Source organism: Thunnus albacares, chromosome 2 (genome assembly GCF_914725855.1).
Source record: "Thunnus albacares chromosome 2, fThuAlb1.1, whole genome shotgun sequence".
In the NCBI taxonomy this organism is placed as follows: domain Eukaryota; kingdom Metazoa; phylum Chordata; class Actinopteri; order Scombriformes; family Scombridae; genus Thunnus; species Thunnus albacares.
Genome location: NC_058107.1, coordinates 13,175,817 through 13,185,651, shown reverse-complemented (window position 1 = coordinate 13,185,651; position 9,835 = coordinate 13,175,817). Strand labels below are relative to the sequence as shown.

Here is a 9,835-nt window from a genome sequence, read left to right as displayed (position 1 = left end):
AACCAGCAGACTGTGTCTTCTTATTAGAATGTGTGACAATATTATCTTGTCAGTTTCATTACACCAAAGGCAGCGATAATAAGGGCAGATATTTGCTTTAAAATACGCCAGACAGGGTATCTGACAGCCGGATGATCAGTAAATGGAGAGCAGAACTGCCCTGGCTCTGGGACTGCATTGATATTACATTATTCTTCTTCACATTAAAGCTGTCATCTCTTTTTGTTCAACTTCTACACATCAGCTACATAATAAAAGTCTAGTGGAGAGGGAGGGACGGAGCAGGCATGTCAGCTGTTGTCCATGTCTTTGTGAAGGGTCAGAATATATATAATAATACATGCTGCTACTGCATCTGAGCTTCTCAAGGAAAATGGTTTGCATATGGTTATGAATTTCACACCAAAATGCTTTTACTCCCACATGTGCAACATACAACACAAAATACTGCCTGTTTAAAAGAATGGTATCTGTCAGGAAATCAATGTAGTGTAGCAGCTAAAGACATTGATTACAACCTGGGAACATATTAGCAGAGAAACTTTTTTTTTTTTATGAAGTGATGAAAATCAGGGTAATTTAAGTTCCGACCGAACCTCTTCAAACATTACCAGCTGGATAAGTGATCTCTGAGCAGTACATGTGCTGCATAGGAGGAGGGTACTGTGTTCATAAGTGTATTCATACACTATATTTATGCTCATGCTCCACACGCTGAGCGCTAACAGCTGAAATGCCACCAGTGAGATATGCTGTGCTTAAACCATTTAGGCACGCTGGTGCCAGGTTTCTCATCTTGCCTGGACACATTTCTGAAATACTTCTTAAAGCACTTTAGTGACTCTTGTAAAAATGTACTAAAAGCACTCCTGTTTACTTGTGATCAACATTTCATGCATGATGAAGACCATAGCCGGTCTAGACTATAAATCTTTCACTGCCACAAACTTTTTACGAGGTAATGTGAGTGAGGTCTGGAGGAACTCACATACAGTAAACACATAAAAGGCAGAAGGCCTCATAACCCGTTCGTCTCTCACCCAGTCGTGCCCTCCTGCTCAGTCACAAGCACACTGACACAACATAAAACCAGCTCTTAGTCACTGTATCAACAATGCATCAACAGGTTTTACCTCTGCCTTTTATTATGGTCGTCTATGTGTTGATGTGTTGTTTTATAGCACCTGGTAGCTTTGGTGCTGTTGCATGTTATGTAGGTCTGCTCTCTACAGGAATTGTCTCGCTTTAACAGGGTTATAAAAGCCTTCCATCCATTCATTTTCTAAATCACTTATCCTGCTCAGGGTCACAGAAGGTTGGAGCCCTTCGCCATGGGAGGCAGGATGCACGGCGGATGGTTGTTTATCACAGGGATAACACATACAGTATAAAGTCAGACAAACACATTCATACATACTAGCAGGGAAATGATCAATTCACCTCACATCTCTGGTGAGCGTGAGACGGGACCAGAGCATCCACAGGAAACCCGAACAGACATGGGGAGAAGATACAAACTCTTCTCTTTCAAACACCACTGATTCAGTGTGCAATCATGCCAAATTATTTTTTTAAAAATGGAAAAGTTTGCTCCAGAGGAAACTGAAGAGTCAACCCCATTCAACAGCGGCTGACTTGTGAGTGCTTTTTTCTCTGCATGAGAACAGTAGCAGCTGTAGTTCTTTATGAATGCTGTTGAGTAATGAGTAATGAGTTTCTTAATTAGAAATATCTATCGCTGATTTTTGGTAAGCACATACTGTAGCTCATAATGTGGTAAATCTTCACACACAAAACTATTTTCAGCAGCACACCCACACAAACATGAAAAACGATGTTCTGAAATGTGTCCTTAAGGTCAGTCACTCTTCAAATATCATATTAGAATCAATTATTAAAACAAAGAGTTTGTAGAGGGAACATAAAAAGTTGTCCATGTTATAAAATGTTCCTTCCAGGATTATAGAATGAATCATATGGATACAGTCATTGCTCCTCACAGATCAAACATCACAAACCCTGAAGATTTGGTGGACTGTTGTGACAGTTTGTTTATGGCTTTAATTGTAACACAGCAACAGAAATGGACATCACAGAAAAATTGTGAAACTATTGAAATTGTCCAAAACGAATGTTGATATGTATTTGATGAGGAACTGGTGAGAATACAGACGTCACTGTGAGAAAGGCCAAGCAGCATCTGAATTATTGATGCAAGCTTAACTCCTCAGGGCTTCACAATAGAACAATGTCAACACTTTAGGCCCAGATTTTAAAAAGGAATTTAACCTTTTTATTTATTTGTTGGATTACTTCCTTCGGTGACAAAGACAGGAAATTACTGCAAGGTGTTGTTACCCTTAGTTCTAAGATTATTGACCAGAACATACAGACCTCTGCACAATTAAAGCCTAAATAGATCTGAAAATAGATTTCAACACATGTTATCCATGAGTGGTTTGATCTGGTGCTTTCAAGAATGCCTTTAGAAACCCCAATGTATAAAAAATAAATAGAATTAAGTTAGTAACAAAGGTTAATTTCATACAGTATGCACTCATACATTCTCTTACATCTCTTTGTCAACCAAATGAGATACAGCCAGTGGTTTTAACTTTTTTTTGTATCTTTTCTTCTCTTTATGTGGATATCATCGTGTGCAAACTTGCCTTGAATTTTGCCCAAAGAGGAATGAAGTAGTGAAGTATATTCAACTGAATTGAAAGTGCACTAGATGTGGAAACCAAATCTGCATGTTTTACTCAAAACAGTAGGTCTATCATTCCACGAATATATGAAATTATTTTGTATAAATGGGAAATCCACCCTTAAACATACCTCATACATGCAATTCTTTTTATTTTTAACTGTTTAGCATTCATTTTGCTGGTATGTTATTGAAGGATCTGGTCTGAGATCATCATATTTCAGTTATTCTACACCGTGACACCACTATGGGTGATTCTGGTCAGTCTGCAAGAAGTTGTGAGTGGAGTTGCTGAGTGTCTCTGCAGAGCAGCACCATCTCTGTTTTTAGACCCATGCATGTTCAGTCATGGCTCACTGTACAGTAGAGACAATATGAAATCACTTGCGGTATGGATTCCTTTAATATGCATGACGTATCCTTAGGCTAAGTTTAAATATGTATTATTTATGACCACTTAGTCTATATGAAACCCTCAATGCAAAATCAAAGGGTGCATTGGCTCGAAACATGCGTCAAAAAATGTTGAGAAAGATAATGCACAAGGAACATAAATACCAGTAATAAAAACTGCAGATATATTCTGTTTGTCAATGATTTTACTTATTTCAAAGTGAAGAGTCATTTTAAAACTTAATTTACGAGGAAAATTATGCATGAAAAGAAACGTCCTGTCTCATAAAGTAAAATATCAGTTGTGACCAAAGCTCTGGTTTTGGTGCGCTTCTGAACCGGTGCGCCTTTGAGCCATATTGCGCAATCATTTTTGGGATTCTCATAAAAATGTGTCTGTGTTCTGTTGAAACCGAAGTTTGTGGCTGAGCACAAACAAACCGAGAGAAGGAAGTTTGCAGTGAGCCTTTGAAAATGCTGTAATGAACAAGCTGTTCCGCACGATTTGAAAATAATCCGCGTGTCAGTGTCATCTTTCTTATGCAAAGTAGCTGTCTTTGAAGGCGGATCTTTTGGCAGGTTAGACCGGGACGGAGGCTCCGACCAGCTCAGACGAGCGCTGCCACCAAACGCATCAACTGGCTGCTTATGAGAGGAGCATAATCCTGCTTCTGGGACACAATTAATATATTTATCACCGAGGATAATTATGTGATTTATTTTTGCCGGCTGATTAATTGTTTCGGGTGCCTTGCGAGCAACAATCCCCGCCGAAAAACGGAGTGGAGGCAAATTATTTTTGTTGTTTTTGCAACTTCTCACACAAGGACTGAAATCGTAGCGCTGCTTCACAGTCAGATACTGTGGGGAAAAGTGACATGAAACGTGAGGACGGACAAGTGAGCGTTTTGGAAACAAGTTTGGAACAAATCGGAGCACATAACCATTCTCAGTTACTCACAGTTATAGTAGATGTGCGCCGTGCAAGAGACTGAACGAGACTTCAACATTTCAGCCACAAACTGAGCGCCTGAAAGCATGGACCGGAGCGCACGCGGCCAGCAGGAAAACATTTCCGAACCATCTCGGGATCTATGTTTTTATTAAACTGCCCAAACCTAAAATGAGGAAACGATGGTCTTGCATCAGATAGTTCAGTAAGTTTTTTTTTTCACTCTGATCTGACACACAAACGCCATCCTGGTCACATCACAGACTTTTTAATGAAAGAAACTTGCGGTACTGGTGAACGTTTGGCCTAATTTTTCTTTAAATCAAGAGAGGAGAATGTGTTCAACTGCTAAACTGAGCCTCATCTCTGTGCTGCTGGTCCTGTGGAGCAATGGGGGTTCAGCCATTAGCTCAATAGACCCCGACTGGTCAGGAGAAGGGAGATGTCAACACATCAACATCCCACAGTGTAAAGATATCGGCTACAACATGACTCGCATGCCAAATCTCATGGGCCATGATGACCAAAAAGAGGCAGCCATAAAGCTGCAAGAGTTTGCCACGCTCATACAGTTTGGATGCCACAGCCATCTGAAATTTTTCCTGTGTTCACTGTATGCTCCCATGTGCACAGAGCAGGTGTCCAACCCCATCCCAGCATGCAGAGTAATGTGTGAGCAGGTCAAGCTGAAATGCTCACCTATCTTGGAACAGTTTAAATTCCCCTGGCCTGACTCTCTGGACTGCTCCCGGCTGCCTACCAAAAACGACCCCAACAACCTCTGCATGGAGGCGCCCAACAACGGCTCAGACGAGCCTCCCAAAGTCTCCCACACCCAGCCTCCAGATTTCAGGCCACAGCGGCCTCTGAGCGGGCAGGACCTGCACCTAAAAGACAGCAGCAGCAAGCAGACATGCAGCAACCCTGGCAAGTTCCACTACGTAGAGAAAAGTGAGTCCTGTGCCCCCAAGTGCTACCCCAAAGTGGATGTATACTGGAGTCAAGGAGACAAGCAGTTCTCCCTGGTGTGGATGGCCGTCTGGTCCATCCTCTGCTTTGTCTCCAGCGCCTTCACCGTGCTTACTTTCCTCATAGACCCGCAGCGTTTCAAATACCCGGAGAGGCCGATCATCTTCCTCTCTATGTCCTACTGTGTTTACTCTGTGGGCTACCTCATCCGACTTTTTGTGGGAGCTGACAGAATAGCCTGCGACAGAGACAATGGGGTCCAGTATATTATCCAGGAGGGTCTGGAGAGCACCGGCTGTACCATTGTGTTCCTCATCCTGTATTATTTTGGCATGGCCAGCTCCCTCTGGTGGGTTATCCTGACCCTCACATGGTTCCTGGCTGCAGGGAAGAAGTGGGGTCATGAAGCCATCGAGGCCAACAGCAGCTACTTCCACCTGGCAGCGTGGGCCATCCCTGCCGTGAAGACTATCATGATCCTGGTGATGAGGAAGGTGGCAGGGGATGAGCTGACGGGCGTCTGCTATGTGGGCAGCATGGATGTCAAAGCTCTCACAGGCTTTGTGCTTATTCCCCTCTCTTGCTACCTTATTATTGGCACTTCTTTCCTGCTGTCTGGCTTTGTGGCCCTCTTCCACATCCGGAAGATTATGAAGACAGAGGGGGAGAACACAGACAAGCTGGAGAAGCTGATGGTTCGCATCGGGGTCTTCTCCGTGCTCTACACTGTCCCCGCCACCTGCGTCATCGCCTGCTATTTCTACGAGCGGCTCAACATGGACTACTGGCGCATCCTGGCAGGGGAGCAGAAGTGTGTGGACAGCAGCGGGCCGGAGTCTGACGAGTGTGTCATGAAGACGTCCATCCCCGCTGTTGAGATCTTCATGGTGAAGATCTTCATGCTGTTGGTGGTGGGCATTACCAGTGGCATGTGGATCTGGACCTCAAAGACCCTGCAGTCGTGGCAGAATGTGTTCAGCAGGAAGCTAAAGAAGAGGACAAGGAGGAAGGCTGCCAGTGTGTTCACCAGCAGCAGGCCTTACATCAAACCTCACCCATCTCTCAAAGGGCACAGTACTAAGTATGAGCCTACACGGCCCCCTCCCACATGTGTATGAGCTGGCTCTCTTTGTATAAACCCAAAAATACTTGTAAAGCCCTTACCTAAACGAGACTTTGTAATCAGAGTGCCATCAAAAGAAACACGGTTCATGTTTTATTTATGCAAGCTGCATTGAAGATAATGCAACATGAGGTTTTTTTGTATCTTGAGCCATCTCATGCAACAAGAGCTGCCTTTGAGAAAAAAAAAAATCTGCTACTCCTGGATTCACTTATCCTATTGAGGAACTTGGTAGAGAAAAAAAATCACATTGTTCCCAAGACAAAAAGAGTGGAATAAACCATTTGGATGTGCCATGGGGTTACTTGAATAATGTGCAATAGATGTTTTCCTTACAGGCAAAAAAGACACTTGTACTGTGACAGATTACAGACAATGAAAAGGACCCCACAGACAATGGAGGCAAATGGTCAGAGAGATGAGTGTTGTGTTTGGAGGCTTTTTAATGGAAATGGAGGCAGTGTCATATATATTTGAACTGGAGTGAGAGCAGCTGTTGAAACGTGCTCAAGACCTTATGAACTGCCCATTGTGAGGCAAATCCATGCCATAAATTAATCAAGCACTCGTTATTGAAAAGTTATTTGTACACGCAGTTGAGTTTTCCATTTTTTTTTTCTTTGCTGTTTTATAGCACAAGGGAACGTTTGTATATATTTCTAAAAGTTCAGATTTTATAGAAAAATTAATAAAACGTTCTAGTTTTAAATGTTTGTAAAGCCGGAAGTGTGTTTTGCAACCGTGTTGTTTTTCCCTCAGTTGGAGTGAGTCTCCATGTTCATACAGCCGCATAAAGCCTGTTTTTTTTTTTCGTTTTTTTTTTTCGCTATTGCAGCACTTGTGCCTCTCACCCTCGCTATTATAGGCTGACATTGTTTTGCAGTTAGTGTAATTCATCATAGAAATCATCCTCATTAATCTTAAATTGTGAGTGTGATGGTATGTCAGAGCTGGGTTTTAACGTTATGTTTGCTTTCCAGAATAGCTTTAAGAATAATTGATGGAAAGAATAATATCATTTACATGACCAAAAGACGAGATAAAGAGACACATTTTATTTACTATAATAATAACTGGTTTTATGAAACGTTCAGATCAGCTCATAATATGGGTAAATGATCATACATGTAGCACACATACTGTATATCTCCTGCTATGGAAAAAAAAAACCCCTGCACTTTTACATCTAAAAAAAGGTGAATGTCTCACCATACACTGTAGAAATTAAGACATGTTGATACTTCAGAAGCATCTTTATTCTTTCAAATGTTCATATGGAAACAGTGGGATGTTTATGTGTGTCCCTCTGTGGCTGCATCAAAGACAACTAACAGCAAAAACAATCATAAAAGGATCGTCTTTGGCCTTCCGTTTGCTGTTTATATGCTGTGCAAAAAGGCAACAAAGTCACTTATGTGCATAATTCTAGATTAATTTAATGTATTTTTTTTAATCTAAAATGAAATGTGAAATCTTTCATTTTAATATGTTTGCCTTTCCAAAACAAAAACAGTTAATGCCTAAGAAATCACTAATATTTCTCATTCTCGTGTTTGGTGTAGTGGCTTTCATTTTTGCTTTTTAAGTGAAAATGTTATCATTTATTTACAGTGAAACAGAGTTAGTGTTTCAAAGTAGAATTTTATATAAACATGAAAGGGGAAAGTGATGATGTCATCAAGGGCAAAAATTAATGCCTAATGGTTTTGTTTTGTTGGCAAATATTTTCCAAAATGTTCACTGTGTTCCCTTTTGGTTTACATCCAAGTTTTGATATCCTAATAATAATTTTTTACATTCCTCAATGCTTTTATACCCTGTGCTTATATAACCCTTTATATAGTTCTTCACCTCAGCTCCAGTGAATGTACAACTTTTTTTTAGTCCTCCCTCTTCCTCTCCCTCACTGTGTTGCATGTGTCGGTGCGTATCAATGAAGGGGTTATACAATAATCCAGCTCTCATTCAGGACAGGATTAGACTGTTTGAAGGGTTTGACTTTGAAAAGAGGATCGCTGCAAACCAAAATACAGAATATCTGTCATCTCTTCTCGTCTTATCAGCGAAGCAGAGTGACATTTCTAAAGACACATCTGGCCTGGATTTGAAGTAGTTACATATTGACTGAAGCGCTTCTCTAAAGAGTGAGCACACTGAATACATTCTGAGATGTTTGGTGTTAAACGATCCTTACATTGTCAACAAATTTAAGGTACATGCTGTGAGAACCACAAGTCTAGTCTTGAATCTAAGCAACAGCAATTGACTTTGGTCTTGACAGTGCTGCCAGAGCAACAGAGAAACATGGATACTTAAAATATGTCAACCATAAAACACGAACTTATGTAGGAAAATTAACAGATTGTCAAAAGTTAACTATAAATGTAACAAGTGTGCATGAAGGTATCCTTTTGGATATTTGGAGAAAAAACGTGCAGTTTTGGAGTACAAAACTTTTTCTACCTTTATCTTCCTCGCTTTCATGTCTTTTTTGAGAGTTTAAAGCCTATGGTAGAGAGAGAGTCCTCTCTGGTCTAATAAAGTTTCAGAAGTGTAGTAATGCTTTATCCCCGCGGCCATTCAAGTTCCAGCGTCAACCCAACCTGTTTTAACAGTCAAAAGCACATGACTCACAACCTCTATGTGGCTGAATCAAAGTCAGGCAGTGTCTATTGATACTCAGAGTTGCGAAAAAGGTGTGAGTGGCTTCTGAGAGCTTCAACAGAGGCCACCTGGATAACAGCCCCCGAGGTGTCTGGGAAGGCTGTAAATATAAATGACAGTTACCACCCCCCTCCAGGGCTTCTTCAGCCAAACAGGCTTGACTTCTCCTCTTCTCCTCTCTTCAAAGGGAAAAAATCTGCTCAGAGCAAGGGCAAAGTATTGCTGGCAAGTAAGGGTTTTTTTTTTGTTTTTTTTTTTTTAAAAATCACACGCAACTGTATGTATCGCTGGATTTAGCCTTTTAAAAGTATAGATCTTATTTCATCAGATCACAGATTATCAAGCCTGTAGTTCTCACAGCTGTGTGAAAAATCCTGTCTGGTCATTAAATGTTGTTCCATGCGATGACATATTTTATTTGTTTAAGCGGGGAATCCCGCCGCAGCCATGTGACTAAGGCTGATGCATCTCAGACCCACATATCTCTCAACTCCACCAAGACGAATGCCGTCACCCCACACTCGTGCACACATCTACTTCCTGCCTCTCCTTGTTTCAGCCATGCCATGCAGGGGATGGCAGTCAGTGTTGGCTTATGATATGTTGACAAAAAGCAGCTTCTGCTTGTGATCAGCGTTGTTGAAACAGCATCAAACCTTTGATAATTACTTGATTTAATTTAATCTGACTGGTTCACCAGTGAGCCAGGATTTTCGGCTTTTCACACTCTGTAATTGAGCTGATGTTAAGTGTCTTTATGGAACCGAGCAGTATCACAAACATAAAGTTGAAATGACAGAACAATTAAGCCTCCTCTGCATGTCAAAGGCCATCACCAGTCAAAACCTGTGTGCTTCTCTATCAAAAAACGGCTACACCTTCTTCCCTATGCCATGTTATTGTATGCAAGGCTGTGGAGGAACCTGTGCATATTTACTTTGTCTGCTGCTGTTGCAAGCAGTCATAAAGTTCTCTGACACAGTGACATAAATCAAGTTGCTTGGATGACTGGCGGCTGAGGCAGCTT

The 9,835-nt window shown here is 41.4% G+C and overlaps 1 protein-coding gene across 1 annotated transcript; it reads left to right on the top strand.

Moving 5' to 3' along the window:
* Positions 1-3,691: 3,691 nt before the first annotated feature.
* fzd10 (frizzled class receptor 10) lies at positions 3,692-9,213 on the top strand. Its single transcript, XM_044366447.1, has one exon. The coding sequence runs from the start codon at positions 4,388-4,390 to the stop codon at positions 6,137-6,139; it is 1,752 nt and encodes a 583-aa protein (XP_044222382.1). The 5' UTR covers positions 3,692-4,387; the 3' UTR covers positions 6,140-9,213.
* The last annotated feature ends 622 nt before the right edge of the window (positions 9,214-9,835 follow it).